Here is a 27,394-nt window from a genome sequence, read left to right as displayed (position 1 = left end):
CTATTATTAAAAACAAGGAAACAAAATTAATAAAGCCATATGTCTGTTGATATATTCATGTTCCAGAAGCCTTCCTGTGCCACAGATTTCAAAGCTCATACACATTACATGGCTAGAGATTTTATAAAGTGTCTAGAGCCTGCAAAGACTGGCAGAAGTGCTGAGAAATCTTTACAGCCTCTGGAAATAGCAGAGAGATCCTTAACTTCCTCCTGATCCCAATGCCTCGGGACCAATGTCTTCTTGTAGCAACCAGCAAATCACATTTGATTAGTAGTCCCGTAATAGGGATTATAATATGCAGTGCTTATTTAGGCCTTGAATACACAGGAAACTTGCCAGCTGTCTACACTGGCCACTTGAATTTGTGCAAGAGCACTGACTTTGTAATGTACAAAATCAGTGCTTCTTGCTCAAACACTTTGACGCTCCCGCTCAGGGATAAGCCCTCTTACGCAAGAATACTTGTGCAAGAGGGCCAGTGTAGACAGGCACCTTAATTTTTTGCGCAAGAAAGCCCGATGGCTAAAATGGCCATCGGTGCTTTCTTGCGCAAAAGCACGTCTATACTGGGCACAGATGCTTTTGCGCAAAAGCATCCGTGCCAATCTAGATGCTCTTTTGCGGAAACACTTTTAACGGAAAAACTTTTCCGTTAAAAGTATTTCCAAAAAAATCATGCCAGTCTAGACATAGCCTTTCAGTCTAAAATTGGCTTATTTTGGGTTATTTTAACAGCTTAAGATGAATCAAAGAGATACTCTTGTTTCACATAAAAGTGTATCCTCACAAGGTTTTGCACCATTTTGTGAACTAATTCTATTTATGTTCACACAGGGGCGCCCCTTGAGTATAGGCCAACTCAGCCGTCGCCTAGGGCACCGCCTTCAACGGGGCACCCGATGATGACATGACGCCATTGAGGGCCATGCAGGCGGGGGCGCCGATCGCGTGTTCTGCCTGGAGCGCCAGCTGCCGCAGCCCATCTCAGGCTGCCCCTGTGTTCACACCTCATGCTAAATGAGTGTTTCTCAAACTTTTTGGCCTGTGGCCCACCCTGCTCAACCCAGATCTTTCCGCAGACCACCAGCCAATCATCTGTGAGGACAAAAATGGGTGCAGGAGGTGCAGGGTTTGGCAAGGAGGTTGGGTGCAGAAGTGGGCTGACTGTGGGGGGGATCTGTCTGGAAGGTAAGCTGCAGGAGCGGGATAGGGGTGAGGAGGTCAGGGTGGGAGGGTATCTGGGAGGGAGAGAAGGAGGGAGGTTGTTGGGTATGTGTGTCTGGGAAGGAGACAAAGAGGAAGGAAGGAAGGGTGTAGGCAACAGGTGGGGATGTGGGGTCAGAGACGGGGCACTTTCCTGGCTCCATGCCTCCCATTATTTCCAGGCACCCTCCCCTCCCCCTGCTGCTCCCACTGGCTGTAATTCCAGCCAATGGGAGGTAGCAGGGAAAGCCTCTGGGCAAGTAGTTTCCTGTGCTGCCTTTCCACCAGCCAGGGGAAGGGGGAGTGGCAGCGAGGCGCGCGCACACACACACACACAGCAGCGGGAAGCCAGTGCTGGTGCTCCAGCCTCATAGGGTGTGTGTGGAGTGCCAGTACAGGCTCCCCACTATGGTCTACCTACATGATAGTCACAGGCTACATTTTGCGAACCACTGTGCTAAACTGATGAGGCTTTCCTGTGCACACTTCCATGCACCAAGATATAGTGCATGGAAAATATTCTTCATGCTAATGGGCAGTCAGTGCAGAAGAGAAAATAAATTAGGAATGGTCAGAAAACTTAGAGACTATCCTACTTTTTTTTTTTTTAAGAGGGCAAAATGTATTAATAAATCGAATGATAATTTGAATTTCAAGCAACTATCATCCAAAAAGAGCTAATCTACTTTAGCCAGTCTGTAACCAGTGATCATTTTATTGAACACTAAAATGCAGCCACCTCGACTGTGGACCACAGCACATCTTCGACACTAACAGCACTACAGCTATTAGAAAAGAAAGTAAATTATTAACTGCAAGTATAATTGGAATTTAGAAGGGAAGAAATTAATTAGGAGAGCTGGACAGTGGCCAAGGTAATTAACTTTCCATTTCCACAGCAGTAAGCACCTCCAATATATTTTTCATCTGACTGATAATTTCACTGTTGCACAGCTCCTTCTAACACATTTCTGGAATATTAATTTAGTTTTAACTCAGGCCTTATCTATACCTAAAACTTAGGTCAAACTAGGTATGTTGCTCAGGGCTATGAAAAATTCTCAGCCCTAAAAGACACAGTTAGTCATGGTGTAGATACTGCTATGTTGATGAAATAATTCTTCTTTAGACTTAATCCATCCCTTCGAGAGGTGGATGCTAACTACAGAAAAAAAAACCCAAACCCTTCCGTCATTATAATAATGATGTAATATTCTACAGCACAATTGTGATACAGTGGAAGTACCTGTGCCGCAGTAGTGCAGCAGTACTGTAGACATATCCTCAGAGGGATGACTAACACCCAAGTCATCAGTATAGTTACACTGAATTCTCCTGGTTGACTAGTAACTCAACCCTTGAATGAGCCCAACCCTACATAGCTGACAACATAATAACCTAAAGCAGTATAACTGCATACCTAACACTGATTATATATGTTTGTTACTCCCTCTTCTGAGCTTTCTACGTGACAGCTTGCTAAACATTTATGTAATTGCAACTGCCTTAAAAACAGGTCATTAACAACTTTATGTCCTTACCTAGCCTCTGACATAAAAGAGAGAACAATACCACCACAGACACTGCATAAGTTAAATATAGTGAAGACATTTGGTAAACTGCTGGCATTTTTTTCACTGGGGGACTATCCCTCACTTTTGAAATATAACTGATAACTTTGCTTCTAGTCATTAGGATAGCAGTAGCATTGGCTTGGCTTCATAGGTTACCCTAAACTGACTAATAAATGTGAGAGCTTACACAAAGGCATATACTTTGTCACTGTTCTGATAACGTTGCAGATAATTCTGATCTTGAAGGCACGTTTTCACTTTGAAGGGGTGGATTCCCAAGAGAGAATTCCATGAAGGTTGATTGACATTTGCAAAACACAACTGCCACCGACAACCCTGATACAGTCATTTGTTGGCTGTATCTGGTCAAAATTTTTCGCCATGGAAAAACAGGATTCTATTTAATATAAAATTTTAAATAAAGGATTGTTTTTTTGAAGAGTAAAACAATTTTTTATTTGAATCAAAACAGTATTTTGTTTCAGATTTTTAAAAAGAAATGCTAACAAAAATTTCAAATGAAAATGTTTTGTTCAAACTTTTTTGTGGGAAAACTTAATTATATTGACGTAATAAGGTACTGGACTTCACATATTATTTTGATAAAAGACTTGCAGTATACAAAACTCAAGATAGGCCATATTAAATAGATTGAAAACTGGTTAACTGACAGATTAAAAAAAAGGATCTGCAATTCTAACTCTTCTAACAAACCTTAGCTGACACATATTCTCAATCGCCCTTCGTTGGGCAAGGCTATTGAGAAAGTATTGCTATAACATCTCTTTTCACATCTTCATGACCCAGAAGTCCTTAATCTAGGCGTTACGGTTACAGAGATAGGTGCAATATGGATGTGGAATTGCTCCTCCTTGTTGATCATTTCCTTGTAGAGATGAAGACGGGCAAGTGCTCTCACTTATTTTTATCAACTCTACAGTGGCCTTTGATTCTATTGATGGTGAGGCTTTGCTGATTGGTGGGAACTTGTAGGAGTGGATGCCGGTCATCTTTTGAGTGTGTTCCTCCTTCTCCAAAGAGGCATCCAAGAGGCATAATGTTAGCATATGTTTCCTCTCCCAGGGCTCTCCCATCTCACCCCTCCTGTTTAAGGAATACATATGTGCATTAAATGTAGCACCTTACGTTTGTCTCTGTTGAATTTCATTTTGCTGTCTATACAGCAGTTATTTAATGTATTGAAATCCCTTTGAACTTTATTTCTGTCCTCCACAGTGCTCACAGAGTCCCCTAGCTTTGTGTCATCTGCAAATTTGATCAATATGCTCTCTATTTTGACATCCAGATAATTTAAATATGTTCCCTGTGGAATTCAACTTGATACCTCCTTCTAATCTGACATCATTCCATTAATAGTTATTCTGTGTGTGTAGTTGTTCAATCAATTACGTATCCATTTAATGGTAGTTCTGTCATGGCCACATTCGTATCAGAATGTCATATAGGACTATGTCAATATCCTTATGAAATCCAGGTATAAAAAATATTTTGGAATTGGAAAAGATTTAAAAGGGGCAATACACATTTTTTGTGGTATGGAATGGCTGCCATATGAGGAGAGATCAATAAAACTGGGACTTTTCATCTTGAAAAAGACACGACTGGGGGGGGGATATGATAAAGGTACACAAAATCATGACTGGTGGGGAGAAAAACAAGGAAAAGCTATTTACTCCTTCCCATAACACAAGAATTAGAGGTCACCAAATGAAATTAATAGGCAGCAGGTTTCAAACAAAAGAAAGTATTTCTTCACACAATGTATAGTCAATCTGTGGAATACCCTGTCAGAAGATGTTATGAATTGCCAGGACTTTCACAGGGTTTAAAAAAGAACTAAATAAATTAATGGAAGATATGTCCATCAATAGCTATTAGCCCATTGTTAGTATTAGTCCATATTATGGACAGGGATAATGTCCCTAGCCTCTGTTTGTCAGGGCCGGGATGGGTCAACAGGGGATGAGTCATTTAATGGTTTACCTGTTCTGTTCATCACTACTGGGGCACCTGGCATTGGCCACTGTCAGAAGAGAGGATGCTGGGCTAGACAGATCCTTGTTCTGACTGATTACCGTGGTTCTTATGTCCGTTGCATTCCCCAATCCACCAAAGTAGTTACATTGTCAAAGAAAGAAATAAAACTGGTTTAGCAAGATTTGTTTTAGACCATCCCTTCATCCTCCAGCTACCTGGCAAGTCAAATGTTTTATACTAGGGGTCTCAAACTCATGGCCCATGAGGAATGCATTAGGGGGAGGGAAGCTGAATGCTGCTGTCACCCCACATTAGATCCCCTAATAATCCTTGGGTCTGCATCCCTCAGGGGATTGAGGGGAGAGGTTGGAATGGTAGCAAGAAGAGTTTGGCCTTGGGGGTCAGGTATGAATATGTCCCCCTGAGCCACCAGAACTCCCAGAATGGATTGCAAAAATGCTCTGGCTATAGATGACCTGCAGGCTGCAAGTTTGAGGCCCTCATTTTACACACTGCTCTAGTAGCTCCCCAGATATCCAGGACAGACTGACAGGTCTTCCTTTCCCCCCTTTTTAAAGATGGGTACTATGTTAGCCCTTTTCCCGTGTGGGGGTGGGTCGAGGGCACAGAAACGCACAAGGCTCATTGTGTGTGCTGGACATTTCCCTGTGCAGCTAAGCAGTACAGCAGAACAGGTGTCGATGCATACTGAGATTTTATAGTAATCTTCCAGGGAGATCTCTAGGAAACTTTCCTAGAGGTACTTGAAAAACCTTTGCCAAAGGCTTTTTTGGCAGAGTTGCTTGCTCTTTTCCCACTGAAGGAATCTTCCCCATAATATTCTGTAATTACAGAATAGAAAAAAAAAAAAAAAGAGGCCTACATGAAAGACACTACTGAGAATACAGACATACAACAAACAGATACAAAAAGATGGAGAAGCACCAAGAAACAATAATAGAATCACAGAATACTAGAACTGGAAGGGACATCAAAAGGGCATCAAGTCCAAGCCTCTGCCTCCACAGCAGGACCAAGCACCATCTAGATCAGTGGTAACCTCTTTGGCACTGTTACCCTTTAAGCTTAAGCAATAAACCAAAATTACCCCTCCTCCTTTTTAAAATGGTAATAGACAAAAAAAATTATGATTAGTCATTTTTATTGTATTTTGCTTTCTCATCAATTTTGTTCAACATAATGTAACATGTATCGTATTAAAAACTTATTACCCCCTGAAATATGCCAAAGTACCCCTTGAGGTTAATTATCCCCGGGTAATTAACCACTGATCTAGATCATCCTTGATAGATGTTTATCTAACCTGTTCTTAAATATCTCCAATGATGGAGATTCCACAACCTTCCTAGGCAATTTATTCCAGTGATGGCTTGCAGACAGTTAGGAAGTTTTTCCAAATGTCCAACTTAAACCTCCCTTGCTGCAATTTAAGCCCACTGCTTCTTGTCCTAAAATCAGAGGTTAAGGAGAATAATTTTCTCCCTCCTCCTTGTAACACTCATTTAGGTGTAGGAAAGCTGCTATCATGCCTTCCTTAGTCTTTCCTTTTCCAAACGAAACAAACCCAATTCTTTTGTTTTCCTTTAATTATTTTTGTTGCTCTTCTCTGGACCCTCTCCAGTTTCTCCACATCTTTCCGGAAATGTGATAGGGATGAAAATGGTTAATCAGCAAGCCTAACCCATAGCCAGCAAAGCTTACCAGTTCCGGTTAACTGGTAGGGGCTGGAACAGCTCCTTGCCCGTCCCTGGCACAAGGCTGCTCCAGACCAGCGAGGCCCACTGGAGTAGCCCCTGTCCATTGCAGGCCTGTCCCCCAGCCCACCAGCCACAGCTTACATGCTGGCTCCCTAGGAGTGGGGCCGACAGGGTCTGCCAGCCCTCTCCCAGGGAGCCTTCTACTAGACAGCCTGCAGCAGAACTGTCTCCTACAGACGCTCAGCACTTGTGTAGCCACTAGGAATTTTAGCAGTTACATGGTTACATTTTTAAATGACGTTTTTCATCCCTAAAATGTGATGCTCAGAACTGGACACAATACTCCAACTGAGGCCTAACCAGCGCAAAGTAGAGCAGAAGACCAACTCCTCGGGCCTTGCTCACAGCACTCTTCTTAATGCATCCCAGAATCAAGTTTGCTTATTTTGCAACAGTGTCACAGTGTTGACTTATATTTAGCTTGTGTTCCACTATCACCCCTAGATCCCTTTTTGCAGTACTCCTTCCTAGATAAGTCATTTCCCATTCTGTGTGTGTGAAACTGATTGTTCCTTCCTAAGAGGAGTACTTTGCATTTTTCCTTATTAAGCTTCAACCTAACATTGTTAATTAAACAATGAGGCAATAATGGTCAACATTATAGGCAGAGGTCTCAACACTGTCAGACGAATGCTTTGATGGCTCTATAAATCAGTGTAATTAATTATTTCCTCTATAGCTATCTATGGGGAGAAGTGGAAGAAGGGTAGCAGGGGGAAGGAAAACAATATTATTATTTGTTATTAATTATTATTATTATTATTGAAAAACACTTGAGAATAAAAAAAGTGTTTAAAGAAAAGTAACCTGTGACTAAAGGTACTATGTGCTTTAAAATGATGGATTGTTATCCCAAATACATCACGTGCCTAGATTGAGAGTTACAAATTGCAAAGGTTTTTCTGGTTTAGAGGGAGGTTCTCATCTCCTGGCTGCAGCAGCACCTACCTTCATTAAATATCAAGGAACAGGTGCCAAGTCTGTACTACCAAATGGATTTGAATACTGAATATTCTCTTTGTTCTATTTCTAGCCTGTATCTTGAATTTGTCTTTTTCTTTCCTGGCTCTTCATAAGCAAGGGACTGTCATTACATGAAAGGAGAGGGGAACCCAAAATGGAATTTTATGACAGAATTACGATTTTGGGTGACAATTTAGAAAAGAAAACTGGCAAGTTCAAAAGAGCCCAAAGCACTACAAGGGAAAGGATGATTATATTCAGTATGGTTTGCTTTATTAAATCAACTCAATAGAATGAATTCACAGTATTGGTTTCAGTAAACTTGGTCAAAATGGAAAGCAGTAAGAAACAAGACAGATGCTGTATTGTCTCTTGCTATTCCCGCACCTGTCTACCATGCATCCATCTGTTGTCTCTCGTTTTACAGTTAATCTGTAAACTCTTTGGTGTAAAAACCTTTTGTTCACTGTACTATGTGAGATACAAACACATGGAGTTATGGTCTGTGATTAGGGCTTCTAGGCATTTTGATAATTAATAAATAAATAAATAAACAAATACTACATTTTGTAAGAATAATACCACATCTTATGTGCCCGAGTTAACCTTGTGTTATTGGAGTGCCAAGGAGAGGAGTTTCATGCCATCCTTCAACTACATATTTGGGGTTTCTCAGTCCTCATTCTTACTCTAACTTAGCAAAGCACCTAAGCACAAGCGTAACTATAGGCCCATGTGTCGTCCTGTGATTTCTCATTGATTTCTGGGAGTGTGACCAAATAACTTAGTATTGAGTAATGAACACACACTACATGCGTGTCTTTCTACTGTGCAAAAACTATTCGTTTCCCCTTTTGCAACTGATGTCAGTATTCACTAGAGTAGGGGTTGGGAACAGGAAATAGATGGCAGGTCTTAATTTGTAGCTCATCTCTATTCATTTTGAATCATGGCTGAGTCACAGAATACCTGCAGAGGGCACTGACGACGCTGCAAAACCACTAAGGTAAATTGCACAAACTTGGTAAACCACTCATCTTATCTGAAGGAGAGAGTCATATTTCACATAGCCTACAAGTGATGCTCCATAAAAGGCACAATATCAAAAACAACTGCTGAGGACTATAAAGGGCGAGCAATTCTCATTAATGGTTTAGACACATTGGATTAGAGAGCATGGAACTATATCAGTAATATCTCATAGCTAAACAACAACAGTAGCATGCTGGACAATGTTAGTTACTTTTCAGACACTGACGAAGGAACAGTCAGTTCCCTAAAAAGTTTATGTAAGGACAGACAGATATAAAGACAGAGGTTAGGAGAAAGGGGAAATAATTAAGGAACTGTATACAGTTAATTAGATAAATTGTTGGTAGCACAGATTGTTTCAGGGCGATTTAAAACAGAAGTTGAGTTTTTAAATATAGCCAGAATCAGAAACATATGGATGATCTCAAGATGATCACACAATGCCTCAGAAGCTATATCAAAAAAGGCACAAAGATGACTGTCTTTAAACCAATATTCTGATGGGCCTTGCAATTAATTCAGATGGGTCTTCCTCAATCATAAGAGACTGCTAAAAGTGAGCCATTTGCTCATGATAAGGAACTTGTTCTATGTGTATAAAATTTCTCTACATCATGCTACTCAAGAAAAGGGCTCCGCAAGGTATGCTTCATTTTCATGTATTGGAGACAGCATAGGCATTAGTTGGCTTCTAGCAGAAGCTGTCCACAATTAAGAAGGGGAACACCCCAAAACTTAAGTATAAAAAGGCCACTGAAAAAATGTATTAAAAAATCTTGTTTTAAACAGAACACTGATTATCAAGATTTTCAAAAATAACTAGTGATTTTGTTCTCCTTAAAAGGGATCTGATTTTCAGAAAGTGCTGAGCACAACCCTTTGAAAAAAATCAAGGCTCCTTGAAGGGGTCTCAATTTGGACACCCAAAATCAAGGACATTCAGAATCACTAGTCCCTTCTGAAATTATTGTCTTGTATCTGAGGAACCAGCAGCCACACCAGGACCCTGGGCAAGGTGTGTGTAGGGCTCTACGCTCCCAGAAGGGCCGGGGCCAAGTGCCCAGAATGCGGCACCCCCATCTTCCCCTTCCCCCCCAGTACTACCTGGAGCACATGGTGCCTCCTCCCCAACTCCCATGCAGCTCTAATTGCTGCCCGAAGCGCGCCACATGCAACTCCCGCAGCGATTTAAAGGGACTGGGACACTGCTGCTACCACAGCAGCAGCTGGAGCCCTGGGCCCCTTTGAATCACTGGGCCCTGGAGCAGTTGCCTCCTTTGCTCTCCTCACTCCCCACCATCAAGATGAAAAAGGACTATGAAACAGATAACCAAAGAGCTGGTGTTTCTTTCCACCACAACAGAATAATAATTGCAGCGATAAATTGCAGCTAGTTGCATTGTGCAATATTGGCAGCACTAGCAGGAACTCAGTCGGCAGCATGAGTATGTCAAGCGTGTGGGGATCAGAGTCTGAGGTAAAGCGGCTAATTATTTCTATCTTGGTGGGTTCACACAGGAAATAGAAACCGAACAGGAGGAGAGTCTGTCAGAACAAGTAGAGAGAGGAAAGCAATTTTTGTAAAGTCCTGTTTTGCACAGACACACAAGCACATTTATTCAACATAGCTAGAAAATAGAGAGCGTGTTCATGGCTAAATTATCCTCCATCCCTTTTTCTCTCTTCCTGTGGCACCATTTTTCCCTCCAACCAAAAACAACATGTACTTTTTACTATATTAACAGGCATATTTCCATGTCTCAGAACAGCAGGCCACTTTTGGAAAAAAGATGAGCCATCCTCACAGGATTTTCCCTTTGAGGAAGTGAGGAGATCTGACAGAAACACAAGGATATAGTTCAGTTAAATTAATATTCAGCAGCATTCACTTTGGCCTGGTCTATACTAGAGCAGGCAGGTCAGTTTAAGGTACACAACTCCAGCTACACAAAAAGCACAGCTGGAATCAGCTTACTTTAAATTGAGCCATGGCGTCGTCCACACAGTGGGAGGCTGACATGAGTACAGCCGGTCCCTGAGTTACAACCGTTTGCATTTACGGCCGTAAAGGCGGTCTCCAAATTACGAACGCGACCCGCGCTTACGAATTGCGCGGTCGCAATCTAACTCAATGGGGTCCAACTTACAAACATTTCAAGTTATGGCCAAGTGTTTGGTCCGTAACCTGTTTGTAACTTGGGGTCCGGCTGTACATGCTCCCATCAGCTTCCCTTACACCTCACAGAACAAGGAGTACCAGACGCTGGCAGGGTTGTCCTCAGCATTCAATTTAGGGATCTACAATAGACCTGTTAGAAGATCGACCTCCATAGAAGAACATAATTTGTTGGGCAAAAGTCAACATGGTTTCTGTAAAGAGAAATCATGTTTTACTAATCTATTAGAGTAATTGGAAGGGGTCAACAAACATGTGGACAAGGGGGATCCAGTAGATATAGTATACTTAGATTTCCAGAAAGCCTTTGACAAGGTCCCTCACCAAAGGCTCTTACATAAATTAAGTTGTCATAGGATAAGAGGGAAGATCCTTTCATGGACTGAAAACTGGTTAAAGACAGGAAAAAAGGGTAGATATAAATGGTAAATTTTCAGAATGGAGAGGGGTAACTAGTGGTGTTCCCCAAGGATCAGTCCTAGGACAATCCTATACAACTTATTCAAAAACGATCTGAAGAAAGAGGTGAACAGTGAAGTGGCAAAGTTTACAGATGATACTAAACTGCTCAAGGTAGTTAAGACCAAAGCAGACTGTGAAGAACTTCAAAAGATCTCAACAAACTAAGTGACTGGGCAACAAAATAGCAAATGAAATTTAATGTGGATAAATTTAAAGTAATGCACATTGGAAAAAATAACCCCAACTATACATATAATATGATGGGGGCTAATTTAGCTACAACTAATCAGGAAAGAGATCTTGGAGTTATAGTGGATAGTTCTCTGAAGACGTCCATGCAGTGTGCAGCGGCAGTCAAAAGAAGCAAACAGGATGTTAGGAATCATTAAAAAAGGGATAGAGAATAAGATGGAGAAGCCTTATATAAATCCATGTTATGCCCACATCTTGAATACTGTGTACAGATGTGGTATCCTCATCTCAAAAGAGATATACTGGCATTAGAAAAGGTTCAGAGAAGGGCTACCAAAATGATTAGGGGTTTGGAATGGGTCCCATATGAGGAGAGATTAAAGTGACTGGGACTTTTCAGCTTGGAAAAAAGGAGACTAAGGGGGGATATGATAGAGGTCTATAAAATCATGAGTGGTGTGGAGAAAGTGAATAAGGAAAAGTTATTTACTTGTTCCCAGAATATCTAGGGGCAGGCGGTTTAAAACAAATAAAAGGAAGTTCTTCTTCACACAGCACACAGTCAATCTGTGGAATTCCTTGCCAGAGGAGGCTGTGAAGGCTAGGACTATAACAGGTTTAAAAGAGAACTAGATAAATACATGGAGGTTAAGTCCATAAATGGCTACTAGCCAGTATGGGTAAGGAATGGTGTCCCTAGCCTCCATTTCTCAGAGGGTGAAGATGGATGGCAGGAGAGAGATTGCTTGATCATTACCTGTTCAATTAACTCCCTCTGGGACACCTGGCATTGGCCATAGTTGGCAGACAGGGTACTGGGCTTGATAGACCTTTGGTCTGTTCCAGTATGGCCATTCTTATGTTCTTCTTATATTCTTAATGGGTTGTCCAGTGAAAGAAGAAGGATCTGAGAATAGAGTAGCAACTGTACAGCAAAAAGAGTGTCATTAATATCGAGTGGGATTTTCAGAAGTCAGTATAAGAAGTGACTGCATGCTATGTCTAAAATGATATTAAGGAATAAATGCATTCTGATCCTACTGTCCCCTCTCCTTGCTTGGTCAGTGTTTTCAGATGCTCACACCAATTCATTTATCTTTCCATCTATGCAGTCCTCTGAAGGGCCATACCTAATGGGACACTTGGGATGTTACACAGGTGGCGCTAAACATTTATATACTGAAATTGCTATATTGGTCTTCCTTGCTTGCTGTATGGTATAGCATTTTCTACAGTTGGCTGAGATATTTTGGAGCAGGAAATACAATGAGTAATATGTCTATCATTGTTCAAGATGAATTATGAGAAAATGGTCAGTGTGCAAAATAACCTAGAACATACAACTTGTAAAACACATGATAGACCAGATGACTTGATTTAATACAGATCATTATTCTGAGAAGTTGTAAGCATACGCTTTCATTCTAGCTCAGAGACAACTCAGTGACAGGATGTTTTTGTCAGCCAGAACTAATTACAGCCACATCTGTCCAATTAGTAATTATTAACACAGACGATACGGTTGACTTTGTACTTTGTATTCTGCAAGTGACTGGGAACTTAAGAGACTCTCTCTCTCTGTTTTCCAACTGGCATTTAATGACTGATTCCAAGTCATTAACAACATTCATCTGAGCATTCCAATTTAGAAATTTAACTATCAGGTTCCACGTCGCACTACTTCCTAGAAAAAAAAAAGTGACAAAGAAGAAAAAAAAAACAAAGAAAGATTGATGATCATTTATTGTATTGTACCCTGGGCCCCATTTTTGGTTGACCCTTAGGCATTGCCATAATAAACATGATTAATATCACAGAAGGGGTTCCCCTCCAAATCTCCATGCTCTCCACTTCCCAGTGACTTGGTGGTGTATACAGAGATCGAAGGGCCATAAGTTAAGAGATTGACTACTTACTGAAATCTACTTCTTACTTACACCTTCCACACTTCCACCAATGATCCTAGCTTCAACCATTTATTTACTTTCTCCTTTCTGCCCCTTAGCACTTTCTCCAATGCCCCCTTTACACATGCAAAGCTTTCCCCAAACTAATCCATAAAGCCACCAACCTGTCTTCCCACAAATCCTCTTTGAAGGCTCTCTTCTACCATGCTACCTATGGGAAATGGTCACCTACACTGTTACCATGCACTGCACATTCATACTGTGAGAGTCTCTCCCCCAAAGTCTTTACAATCTACACAAACAAATGGTAGGAGAAAGGCACATTATTATTCTCATTTGGCACATGGGGAATGGAGGCACAGAACCATTAAGTGACTTTTTTATTGTCACCCGTGATGTCTGTGGCAAAATTAAACACGTCTCAGGAGTCCCATTCCAGTCCCCTAACCACACACAAGGCCAGCTTTTCTTTTTCTCCTTATATCCCCGGTACCTGCTATAACAGTATCACTTCAGGATAGTTTCAGAGATCACATCACTGGCCCCTCAGATAGGCAAGTAATATCCCAATATCCAGTTGTGAAATTGGAAAGAGTGACAGGCCAAGCCATTTACCGAAGCTCAATCAGCAAGTCAGCCGCAGAACCAGGAATAGAAAGTAGATTTCCTGTCTCCTCTGTCAATGTGAGGTACATATGAGTATCCCATTACCAAAATATCTGAGCACCTCACAATGCAATGTATTTATCCTCACAATACCCGTGAGGCAGGTGTCACAGGTTTAGCATAACTGAACCCTCTGTAGTCATTCAAGGATATCCACTCAAGGTTTCTAGCTCCCAGACATCACCTCTCGGGAAGAAATCCAGGTTTCTCTTCCTACTGACTGGGGTTTCAGACTAGCCCTACACTGAGATATCTCCAGCAAGCCAGTTTGACTAATGGGTAGCCCCTGTGTCTTGCTTTTTCTCCAAGGGTTATGAACAAGGAATTGCCATGGAACACATATGAAAATAAAGGTTTCTATACATGCTAAAAGCTTACCAGAGATCAACCATCTATCTTATGGTTCCCTTGCCAACTTTTGGGGCTTTTGGAGAGAAGGTCCTATCTGTTTGCTGGCTTAGGAAGAAGGTGCTGTGTCAGTTTAAACGCAGCCCTTTTAGCCAAAAGTCCTTTCTTTGCTTGAGACACTGGACTATCTGGTTTACACAAGTATATGTAGCCCCCCAGGGATGGTACTTCTCTGGAGGGATTTACAATCTAAGCAATTCACCCTAATCACCCCCCCCCAACCATTTTTAAACCCTGATCGCATTGTGGTAGCCCTTTTTCCCCAATGCTACATACAATCACTGGCCTACAGTGATACATAAATCACTCATGTATTTAATACAATATAATCTCCAACGATATTACTGTGTATTGCAATATCTCTCACAGTTGGGAAATACTGCTGTCCCCATTTTACAGATGGGGAACTGAAGTATAGACACTAAGGGTACATCTACACAGCAGGGGTAAAGTTGAATTAAGCTATGTAATTTGAGCTACGTCAATTGCGTAGCTGAAGTCGAAATAGCTTTATTCGGCTTTTGGTGCTGTCTACACAGCAGGAAGTCAAAGGAAGAACACGCTTCCTTTGACTTCCCTTACTCCTTGTAAAATGAGGGTTTCCGGCATTCAGTGTAAGAAGTCCTCCAGCTCAACATTATTTCAAAATAATGGCTTGCAGTGTAAATGCACATTTTGTTATTTCGGAATAACATCCGTTATTCTGAAATAACGATGCTGTGTAGACATACCTTAAGAGAGATGCCAAAACTCCCATCAGAGGTTTGTGGTGAAGTGGGGAATTAAACCAGGAAGTCTCAAGACCCAAGTTTGCACACCAGTCACTAGACACCTATGCCATCTGTGCTCCACTTTCCCAAGAAAGCGAATACAATTTACTTAGGGCAGAAAGGTTATAATCCCAAATTCCACAGTGGGACTCATAAGCACTTAGTCAGCCAAATCCTGCACAGTTCACTGGTGTAGGAGAAACAACCACCAGCAAATAATGATTTACATCAACGTTCTCAACCTGGGCAGAAAAAAGAGGGGGAGGGAAAATGTGGATAATTCCAGTCCACTTACTGCCTCTAAAAAAAAATTTAAAAAAGAACAAAGAGAAGATTCAAACTTTTCAATATGTGGTAGAGGATATATTTACAGATTGACGATGAAGCATTTTTAGCTTTTTTTAGAAATGTTGGCTCCCTGTAGCTAAAGAACCACATTCTCACGAACACCAGACTTTTCTGTCTCTCTCACACACATACCCTGTAACAACTCAGACCCAGGGTACATTCAAATTTTACAACTAAACAAAAAGGGCATGTCTTCACAAAGATTTAAAGGTGTGATATTATCACACATTTATATACTAATCTAGACAAAAGCAAAGAGATGCTTCCCTTATTCTTCATTGCTTAACTAAGCTCCGCAAACAAGAGACCGAAGAACTGCCCAGATCCAAGAGGTACTTCCATTTTCCTATGCTACATTCTACTCCACTGGCCTTCCTGACCAGTCACCCTATCTGGTCCCTGGCTATAGCTCAAAGGTGGGCACAAATTTCTACAGAATGTAGCAAATGTTGGTAGTGGCTGAGGGCTGGTCCCAGAACGGGGTGGGGCCTCAGGTAGAAGGGGCAGTTCCCTCTAGGAACCACGTGCCCGGGGCTGAGACTTTGCACTCTCCCCTCTGGGGCAGGGGAGCATGGGAGGTACACAGCACGCAGAGGGAATCACAGGCCGTTTTGAACAGCTGATGGTTCCCTCTAGCATCATATGCCCCTGGAGCGGGGAGGAGACTGTGTGCACTCTCCCCAACTCCTCCCAGGTCTCGACAGGCCTGGGGACGGGGGTGCCGCAGGGTGGCCTAGATCAAACAGCTTGCCAGGCTGGATTTGGCTTGTGAGCTGGATCTTGCCCACTCCTGCTATTGCTCTTGGCAGTCTCACACCATGGCTTCTCTGTCCTATTTACTCACATCCCGTGCCTTCTAACTCCCCTTGCTGTGTCCAAGGCTCCAAAGAAATCAAGACTAGACAGTGAAAGTCCCATACCTGTTAAGGTCTGCTGGCCTGGGCTCCCTTCTAGTTAGCTATAAAGATTTACCAGAGTGAAAAGCTATCTCCATAGAAGAGCTGCTAGCAACACTTTACATGGCAACTTTGGACACAGGTCTTCCCTCTCCCTCATCCTTAACTCAGAGTTGCATCCAAACCTGGCCAAGCAGGCAGCCTCCCTCGCTCTCTCTCTCGTGTGAGCCCCCAGGGATTCATGGCCCCTGTGGCCTTAGACTTTAGCAGTAGAGTTGCCATATGGTTTAACCAAAAATACCAAATACACCCCCCCCCCCCCCCAAAAAAAAAAAACACTGTGAAAAAAATTCTATTGAGGGGAAAAAAAAAGGGGGAGATCAAAGTTGTTGAGCAATAACAACAGCAATTATTAAGCAAAAAAAATTAAAAAATAAAAATCAGCATGTCCCCTTTAAGAAGAGGCTTTTTGCTAGTGGCCATTTTGTTTTTCTTTCTAGTGACAAGACAAGCCCCTGTGGAACCAGGTAAGCGGGGGTGGGGGGGGGGCACCAGTTGCTGAGTGTGTCGTAGGGTTGCCAAGTGTCCGGTATTTTCGCCTCCCGGCAGGGAAAAAGACAAGAAAATACCGGACATTTTAGGTGTATGGTATTTTCTGAATTTTTTTTTACTGGACAGGAGGTGAAAATACTGGACTGTCCAGGTCAATACTGGACACCTGGCAATCCTATTTAGCAGGCCTCTCAAACTGAGACTGAGGTTTCTTAGGCTCACCGCAGCTTAGACATATATCCCAGAGAACATTGGCAAAGGAGATACTTTCCCTACTCCCCACTTAACTCCAACCTCAACCAGAATAAGATCTTGCCTGTACTAGTGAATTTCACCAGATCAACTAGAGTAATTCAAAATTTATTTCAGTTCAACTGAGGCAATTTTCTGGTATAGACATGCTTGCTTTGGTCAGCATACTATGTCCTATTTTTATATGTAAACAGAAGAGGTCAGAGTTAAGGCTGTGTGAGTGATTGACTGGATGTGGGGTGAGAATTTTTATGGAATGCAGAAAATGAACGTGTGTCTATTTGAGCTCAGAGACTAGCAATGGTATTGCAACTGGCTCACATATCAAAAAACATTCTCCAGTCACGGGATTACAGTCACTTTTTCTTCAGGGCTTTAGTTTTATTTCTTCAAAATAAAGCTATTTGACACAAATTCAACATCTCAACAACATCCTCTCCTCTGACCTGGGGTTTCTGCAGAGACCCCATCTATTCTCTACCAAGTTACTCTCTGTAAGCCATTTTGCTGGTACCTAGGCAAGCCTCCCTTCTCCTTTCATCTTCCTAGCCTGTTGCTTGAAGGCTTATGCTCTGCAGGCCTTCCTGCAGCTGGTTTGCAGCTGATAAGCCACATGTGACGGTTGGGCCCAACTCCTTAAAAAGGCTATCAAGCAAGCCTGTGATGTGGATATGGAACTTTTCATTTTTAAATCACCGACTGAAAGTTTTTTTTCTCTCACTTGTGACTTGACAATTCCCTAGCAGGCAGACATCTGCGCTGTAGTACACAGCTCTGGTGCTCTCGTTATCAGACTCACAGAAGTGAAATGATTGATAGGAGGTTACATTTTCTAAGTGGTTTGGACCCAAAGTCCAATATTTAATATTTATGCAAGCTCCTAAGTCTCAATGAAAGTTAATATGTCTTAGTGATAGAAATGTAGCCGTGTTAGTCTGGTGTAGCTGAAACAAAATACAGGACTATGTAGCACTTTAAAGACTAACAAGATGGTTTATTAGATGATGAGCTTTCGTGGGCCAGACCCACGAAATATGTCTTAGGGTTCTAAATGTCTTGTCACATGTGAAAATTAGGCTTAAATGCTTTTGAAAAATGTTCCCTGGACACCTGGGAGCTCTATAAACAATGAATAACTGAGGGGGAGGACAAATCTATCTCCTGCACCCCTACAGATGGTCTCTTCAGGTAAAGGTTGGAATACACCAAAGGGACAATGCTGTGGCACAAATGGAAGTCTGTACTGCTACTTGTGCCGTAGCTCTATGATTTTCCACGGGTACCCAACTTGTCACGAAGAGATGAATTTGCTTATAAATACTTCACTGCAGGAAACGAAATACCTCACTAATGCCAAATCCACCAAGAGAAGATTATCAATAGTGGGGAAGACTCACAGCCTGGATCCTTGATTTGCGGGAGAAGCCAGGCTGTGAGTCCTTTAAGGCCCACTCACAGTAAGGTGCAAGCTCTGTGCAACTTCCACGCCTAGCATGGGCTGGACCACCTGGCACAGCCCACATAGTACGTGGGGGGAAGCTAGGGATGAGATGGGACCAGACCACCCTAGTGATGTGCAGCATCAGCATGTGTTCTGAAAAGCTTCTGTGTTTAAATTTCCCTTCTCTGGCAAAAAATAGCAACGCTACCACCTCATTCCTAATCCTGGGAGTGAATTCCCTTTCGGCACTGGCTAAAGGCATACACTTATCAAGCATAATAAACAAAATGAGAGACCATCACACATGACCTACACCAATGTCTGGAATAACACATGATTTAGTGAGCAGGGACAGTGGAACAAAGCCAAATGTAAATGACACCATCAAGAAAGAGTATGTGGATTTTCAAATCAAAACCAGGACCAAAATCAATAGACTGTTGTGTGGAAATGCTTGAACAGGAGGAGAAAAGCAAAGTTTGAATAAAGAATAGCTCCTGTGCCAGATACTGAATAACAGAGTTTTGGCAAAATTACGAGTCCTACTCCAGCTCCCAATGAAGCTAATGTGAATCCTTCCATTGACTTGAATGGGACCTGAATAGGACCCAGGATCAGCAGCCAGATGTTATAAGATGAGGGCCTGAAACATAAGCCCAGATATCACAGGCCTGGTGTAATACTTTGCTAATATAAAGGAAAGTGAAGCTGTGAGCAAGAGGCAGGTCCATGCTCACAGAAGTTGGCAAGAATAGGCAGATATCACTGAAACACTCATACCTAAGATGTACTAAGAATAGGCCATAAGCACATTCCAGAGGGGTTGTACCAGAACACCCGGTGAAGAAACATCTCAGAACCAACACCCTCCTCCCCCTCCCAGAGATAACAGGAACATACCTACACAGGTTTGGGACAGAGTCTAAACTGACAGCATGATAAATAGTGATTGAACCCCCATGTACACGGTATCTAGGTAATGTCAGAATGTGGCAACCTGATATGTCAGGAGTGATGTGTAACTTGTTTGTACCTGTATATAGAAATGGACTCCAAATAATTGTCTTTGTCTCACCGAGGGGACAGCGTCTCATCTCTGGCACTGAGTCACATCCATTGTCACAGGCACAAATTCTTAGCTTACCCATAGACATCTGATCAGAGGAAGCTATTACTGCTTTGTTTACAATAAACCTGGCATAATGCCTTCAATCCTTATCTGATTTTGTGGTCTTTGGGGGCTCTCAGAGTCTGCTGTGGTGGCACACAGCAAAACAGGTATCATCACTGATGGAGCAAGAGACCTTTCAAAACACCTCTGGTGATGCCTGACCACTACAAGAGGCATCCCTTGGAGGCCTACAAAGAGCACAGTCACAAAGCTCCCAAAACAATGCAACCAACTTTAAGCTCAGCATTCATCTCAAGGTCCTACCACTGGAAGAGTGTTTTCCAGATACTAAACACATCTCCTCACCCCCGCCACATACCTATGTTTGTCTTCTCTAAAGCTAATCATTCCCCTTGTTAGTTTAGGAAACTCTAAGGGGTTCACATCCTCACCCAGGTGTCTGTGTTAGTCTGCTTCCCTGTGAATGGTGGCAGACAGCTGCCCCGGCCTTTGGACGGTGACCGTTTACAAGCCTGTTGAGCACTGGAAAAACAAGTCTTGGAACTTGGCTGGCAACTGGAAGGAGAATTTTCCCAGCTAATAGCTCAAGCATTGTCTATCAATGCCCAACATTCTTAATAGGAGATTGTTTATTTGGAGCTATTCTGTTGCCTTCCAAACAGCCCTCCTGCTAAACTAAACCCTTTCATGCATATGGAAAACATCCCAATAACCCAATATTGCCAAGCATTTACTCTGCACAATCAGCTTGCATACAATATTATTCCAGATCAGCTCCAGATCCTTCACATTTCCATCCTACCAAAGTCAATGGGACTGAAGCATACCACGTGCTGGAAAGAAGTTATTCTGTCTTTTCCAAGAAGGCATTCCAGATTTCATTGCATTCAGTTGCAAAGCAGTCACCTGTGCTCACATCAATACCTGACCAAGCCTTAATTGTTATCACAACAAACTGGGAAGTTAAAAACCATTTCACAACAGGAGTAGTCATGGAAGTAAAAGTAAATGAGAAGGTAAAAAACAAATGAAGAATGTGTTTTACAGGCAATGTTTGCACTGAGAGGGTTCTGTGTCCAGTAATAAGTGTCCTTCTTAAAACAGAAGCACTTGTGAAATAGACGGGTGAAATCACGGAATGAAGATTATTAGGAATAAATTTACATATTTGGCACACCCTGTCAAAGGTACTCACATGGAAATTTCAAGTGAATGAAACAATTACTTTGAAGGACAACCTGGGAGAAATGAACTAGATCAGGTGCAAATCATCTCTCTTGATCCTAGATCACAATGATTAAGTTTCAACTTGTAGACAGAATAAGCAGTCGATAACAGTCTCTTCAAAACTATCCTTATTACTCATAAAATCTTCAGTGTGTTCCAAGAATACTATCATTCACAATATTTACAGTACGTTAGCGAGTGGCAGCTTAAATTTAAGCCATGATGGATTTAAAAATGTCTTTGAAAACAAGCCAAAATACGTCTCTCACCTTCAGTGAAACTGCCTGTAAGAGTGATTACCACAAACACTTTTCCCTCTGGCTCCAGATCCACCTGAAAAAGATTGGGGGACAAGAGGAGAAATTATTGTTCAGAATATAGCACCTGTGCCAGATACTGAATGACAGAGTCTTCTCTTCACATGTGAAATGAATCCAATACTCGACAAATATTTAAAGTTGTGTACGATATGCCTCTTTAGACCTGGTTTACAGAAATATAGAGCACCCTCAACTTCAGTTGCTCACCATCTCTGGAGGGGAGGCAGGAAATCAAGTTCTTAATTCTTTAACAATCCAATCTGTTGAATAGTCTCATTTTTGCATTAAAATATGTGGGTGAAAATCAATTACATTATAATTTGTCAGGAATATTCAACGGTAGCAAGTCCCTCCCCTCTCCTGGAGTCAGCTTATCTTAAGCTGAGCCTTGGCAGCATCAACACTGCAGTAGGCCGACAGGAGCAAATGCTCCCATCAGTTTCCCTTATTCTTCGCAAAAGGAGGAGTACTGGACACCAGTGGGAGCTGCCCTCAGTGTTCATTTTAGGGGGTCTATGCTAGTCCCACTAAATTGAATGCCAGAAGATCAACCTCTGGAGCATTAATCTTCTGGTAAGTATGGACGTGCCCTTAGTGAGGTGCATTACAAAAGTTTGTCATTTATTCCCCTATTTGCCTATTATCTCATATCATACTTGTTGTAGAGTCACTGGAAAAACATCAGTGCTGTGTATAACATAAGCTTCCTTCTGTGCCTGATCTACAGTAGTTAGGAGTCTCTTACCCAGCCAGCCAGGGTATTCTATCTTATCTCAAGCAATAGTACTTCATGAAATAGTTCTGGAGGTCCCAGGTTCAGCCTCTAATGATGACCAAGATGAAGGAGCCATGGAATTTTTATTCTGAAACATTTCTTGAAAGTTTACCTCATTTATTGCAGCCTTGCTAAGAATTATTAAAGTTCAAGTCAACTTGCCACATGATATCTATAAAAAAGTCTCTGCTAATTTTATCCTTGCTAATCTGAAAACAACCTTCACACCATGTGGGCATTGATAATCTTTGCAGAAGAAAAAAAAAATCTGAAAATAGAGCAACCAGGAAGGATGATTAAACATGATAAATTTCCAGCTGACTTAGTTATTTTCATAACTTGTATTAGTCGGGAAAAACGTGATTTAACAAGCCACTCAAACCACCATTAGCTAACAATGTTTAACACTTAGGACAGACACGTTTCAAATATACCTTGCCGTGCCAGGGTAGGTGAGATTGATATACTGTCCAGTAGAACAGTGTGTTTTCAGGGGTTGGGTCAAGACTGAGTGCAAATCCCACAAGATTTAAAAAGTACCCCAAAACTCATCACTTCTGCTCCAAGGGCATATTTTAAACTTTGTTTTCCTTCACTAATATAAACATAATGTACTGCAGTCGATAAAGAAAACCTTTCCCCGAGAAAGGAGAGAGAGAGAAGGGCGAACCAACATGTGACACATCACTGGCATACTTGGAAAGTGCTCAGTGCTGTAATGGCCTGAATAGAAGATGGAATAACATGGTTGCTCCCAAACTGTTGTGACGTAATTGGAGTGCTGTCTGCTCTGTAACCTGGGGTTCCCCCATGCTGCGATGTGTGATTCCCACTGACTCACCCACATGTGTATTGGCCCACACACCTAGTCCCAGCCTGAGCAGATAACAAGTCTCTTCCCAGGAGGAGACACAAAGGAAGGGAGGCAGAGACGGCCACTTGGCTGGGGGACAGGGCCTGGGAGCTGGGCAGTTTTTGGCTGGAAAACTATGAAAAGAACAGACTAAGAAGAGTGCTGGGAGTTGAGGGGCCTAAGCACCCCTGCCCCAAGGAATTTAGGATTGCCAGCCTGACTTCCTATGTCCACATCACGTCTATGCTGTGCTGTATCCTGGAGAAGCAATAAACCCTCTCTATTCTACTAGCTGGCGGAATCTCATCTTGCTGGAGACGGGGTACAGAATCGGGGGGGTCCCTGATGCACTGCCACACTGTGGTCTGAGGACGACAGGTGGTCTGAAGGACAACTGCTAAAGGCTCACAGAAATTTGGCTGATCACATGGTGCTAGCTACTATTCTTTATTTACAGCTGCTAAACTGCAATAAAGGTTTAGATTGGTTCAACTTGCATTCAACAGTTTCTGTAGGTCAGCAGTGGGGAATCTTTTTAGGTCAGGTGCCACTGACCCATAGAAAAATCAGTCAGGGGCCACACACAAGTGAAAAGGAAAAAAAGTGCTGCATGCTTCTGAATGGTAGGAGAGGTGGACCACACAACTGTAAATGGGAAGAGATGTGTTTGATAAGTCTGGCTCTCTACTGTGTTGTGTTGTTAATATTAGTTAATTCTTTCTGTTCGCATTATCCAAGAAACGGTGCAGCACCGCTACCAGGAATGAGACGTATAGCTGGACTAAGAAGAGTGAGGAGCAAATGATATTCTAAAGGGGATGGTAAAAATGCACCACTCACAGCTCATTTCCCAGATCTTGGCACCAGCATAGGAAAATAATCAATACTTCTAAAATTCTCACTCATTAGCATGAGCAGGTGAATGAGAGACACTACAAAGGAAGAATTGAGCAAAATGAGGATGAAAGAAAGGTTGAGAGCTAGCATACAATGGTTATTTACACAGCCCAATAGCGATTCATTGTGCTTTGGGGACAAAAAGAATGACAGGTACATGCCCACAAGCAATAACAGACAAGGAAACGCATTATTTCCTGACAATAGTTTAACCAGAGCTGTTTGGGGAATTTTCTATTGAAGTGGGGGGAGGGATGAAAAATGTATGCTGAATCCCACTCCATCCCACACCCTCAATTGGAAAAATCTAAGCTAAGTTTTGAGTCAGCATTAAATCGATGCACCTGCCTTAGTTGCCACTGTGCCTCAGGCTCCTGTTTTCTCCTATGGGATCAGCTCCCTGGCCAGAAGGCACCTCCATGATGTAAGGTCTCTTGTGGAACTAAATTCCAGTATCAAACCAGGGAACAGCTGCTGCTCAGAGGTGTGCAGGAAGCACTGGGAGGAAGCGGGACATGGTGCACTCAGGGGAGGGGGCAGAAAGAGGAGATGCAGCATGGAGTGTAAGTGGGCAGTGGTGGGGCTCGGGGAAAGGAAGATGGGGCAAGGCCTAGGACTGAGCAGGGAGCTCAGGGGTCCATGAAAAATTTTAAAGCAAAATGGGGGTCATTGGGTTGCTAAAGTTTGAGAGCCACTGTTTTAAAATAATTAAAACCAAGTTGTGGGCCTTTGAAAACAGACAGTTCAAGCTTCTGCGGAAAAATTCTATATTTTTTCTTGAATGTGGGCTCAGTAGGTCTTCAAATGTAAAATCAAAAAGACTGTCACTATACACTGTTTTTCTACTAATTTCATTTGGTGAAGGTGCCTCAAGCTTTCACTTCCACATCCAAGAAGAGGAACATTTCCAGCTTCTCTTCTTGAAATTTAATAGTAGACTATAGGCCAAATGCTATAGGCATTAGTCCTTCAGCCAGAGTTCTGCCCAAGACAAGACTAGGATTCAGCTGTACAACAGACTTCCGATAATTCGGCACCTTTGGGACCCAGGGGGTGCCGGATTATTGGATATGCCAGACTATCAGGAGGTACTCTGGCAGGGGGGCTGTGCTGGGTCGGGGGGGGGGGGGGGGGCTGTGCTGGTTCAGGGGGGGAGGGTCGGGCAGGGAACAGCACAGCATGGGGCGAACCAGGTGCTGGTGAGGCGCAGCACTGTGGAACCAACCCGGCAGCACTCCAGCTGTTCTGCCCCACGCTTCCACAAGTCCGCCGCTGCTGAAACTGACCAGTGGCGGATTTGGGGAAGCCCTGGGGCAGAGCAGCTGGGGTGCTGCCAGGTTGGTCCCACAGCGCCACCCCTCACCTGAGCGGCACTGCGGGACCAACCCGGCAGCACCCCAGCTGTTCTGCCCCACGCTTCCACAAGTCCGCCTCTGCTGAAACTGACCAGCGGCGGACTTGGGGAAGCCCTGGGGCAGAGCAGCTGGAGTGCTGCCCAGTTGGTCCCGCAGTGCTGCCCCTCACCTGAGCGTCGCTGTGGGACCAGCCTGGCAGCACCCCAGCTGCTCTGCCCCAGGGCTCCCCAAGTCCGCCGCTGGTCAGTTTCAGCAGTGGCAGCAGCGGACTTGAGGAAGCGGCGCAGAGCAGCTCCAATTGTCCGGCTGGCCGGAGCACTTCCGGGTTCCAGTTGGTGCCAGACTATTGGGAGTGCCGGACCACTGGATGCCGGACAACTGGAGTTTTACTGTATATATATATTTGATGAGTCTTCCATAGTTTCTTGATCTAGAACAAAAGCTCCAAACATAGAGCTTGCAACAGCTTCTACATGGGCTCTTTGTAGTTTTGCACTCCACTTTAAATATAGTTTGTGTCTCCAAGGAACTATTCGGCTTCAGGAGACAGGCACAATCACTCATTTTAAAGATACAGCAGGAGACTGTCTATCACATCAAAGAACCCAAAACTTCTCTCCATTCTAAGGTCAAAGGATATTCAAACCCAGTGAATGGATTTAGCAGCCATGTGCTCATAAAATGTACCTGCGTTTTTTTCCCAAAAGCCTGGAATGGAGAAGGGTCTAACTGTATCAGAGACTTTCCTATGGCACATCCTGGTGGGTTCTGGAAATATACAATGTTCTTTCCCCCTCTCTCCCACGGAGTTATTAAATTATTTCTGCAGTAGTACAGTTGTGTCAGGCACTGTATACCCAAGACATGTTCTAGTTCAGTGTTTCTCAACCTTTTTTATAAAGTACCCCTTGTAAAAAAATTATAAGTACCTCCAGTACCTGCAGTTTTCAGACACAAAAAATTTTTCTACCGTTGCAACACATTTGTTTAAACAACTTAATTGTAGCCAGGCGGGCGATGAAATTTTTTGATGTAAAAAGTACAAAACTAATAAAATGCTGTAATACTTAAAACAAAACTTCAGTTTTCTCCAAATTTCAGTTGTGCTGATGTACCCCCCCACCCCCCCGACTTCTCTCAAGTACCCCTAAGGGTACTTGTACCACTGCTCTAGTTCAACCCCAAACCATGGACATAGGAGCAGGAATTGCTGGGTATAATCTGTGGCCAGTGTTATGCAGGAGGTGAGACTAGATTATCATAATATCCTCTTCTGACCTTAAAACACATGCAACCTCAGGTTTTGCCAAAGAAATTGTTACAGTGAAACGAAACAATTAAATATGTCAGATTATTGATAATAGTTTGGATTTTTTACTTGCAATGCTGTCTTTCAAAGTGAGCTTTGACAAGAATGTGAAGAATCCCATATAACATTCATCACTTGAAACAAATCAGAAATATGTGGAATGACAGGACAATAATAAAGTTTAACCCATGGAAAAAATTGAGGAAAAGGGAGTGTTAACATCCATCTCCAGCCTGATATTCTCTGGTGTCAGCATGAGATCTGACATGGACAGACAAGCTGCCCTATTACAGCAGTTCAACTCCCATGGGATGCTCTTGACTCCTAGAATTGAACTCTCTAGGATGAGGCGTGGTCGGGAGAAGACTTGTGCCTGTGGCATCTGCTCACTGAGGTTCCAATACAAAAAGGCACATAATTAAATGTAAATACATGAACAGCCACACCAAAGTCATCCCATTTCAGTCATTCAGCCTACTCACATGCTTAACTCTGGGCACAAGTAAGGCTTTCACTACAGTCTCACATGATCATCTCATAAACTACAATAATATAGCCTAGATTAATCTACTATAAGATGGGTGCGCAACTGGTTGGAAAACTGTATTCAGAGCAAAGTTATCCATGATTCAAATTGGAAGGGCAGATCTGTCCTGGGTCTGGTTCTATTCAGTATCTTCATAAATGATTTGAATAATGGCAAAGAGAGTACACGTCTACCTTTTGTGGACCACGCCACACCAGGAAGAGTAGCAAGTGCTTTGGAGGAAAATAGGATGAAATTCTATAAGGACAAATAACAAGTATTACACAAAGGAAAGAATATTCAGTTGCACAAATACAAAATGAGAAAGGAAGTAGTACTGCAGGAAAAAGATCTGAGGATTACAGTGAATCACAAAACT

At 42.6% G+C, this 27,394-nt stretch overlaps 1 protein-coding gene across 3 annotated transcripts in view; it reads right to left on the bottom strand.

Annotated features, from left to right (window-relative positions):
* The window catches only part of PRKCH (protein kinase C eta), a 238,778-nt gene that overhangs the window by 182,313 nt on the left and 29,071 nt on the right, over positions 1-27,394 (bottom strand). For all 3 annotated transcript variants that reach the window (XM_075926363.1, XM_075926364.1, XM_075926362.1), the window contains exon 2: positions 21,250-21,313. In XM_075926363.1, the coding sequence (XP_075782478.1) occupies positions 21,250-21,313 (64 nt within the window). The remainder of the gene's footprint in view (positions 1-21,249; positions 21,314-27,394) is intronic.

This window comes from Pelodiscus sinensis, chromosome 4 (genome assembly GCF_049634645.1).
Source record: "Pelodiscus sinensis isolate JC-2024 chromosome 4, ASM4963464v1, whole genome shotgun sequence".
Lineage (NCBI taxonomy): Eukaryota > Metazoa > Chordata > Testudines > Trionychidae > Pelodiscus > Pelodiscus sinensis.
Note: the sequence above shows the minus strand (reverse complement) of the source record. Positions and strands in the feature narration are given on the sequence as shown.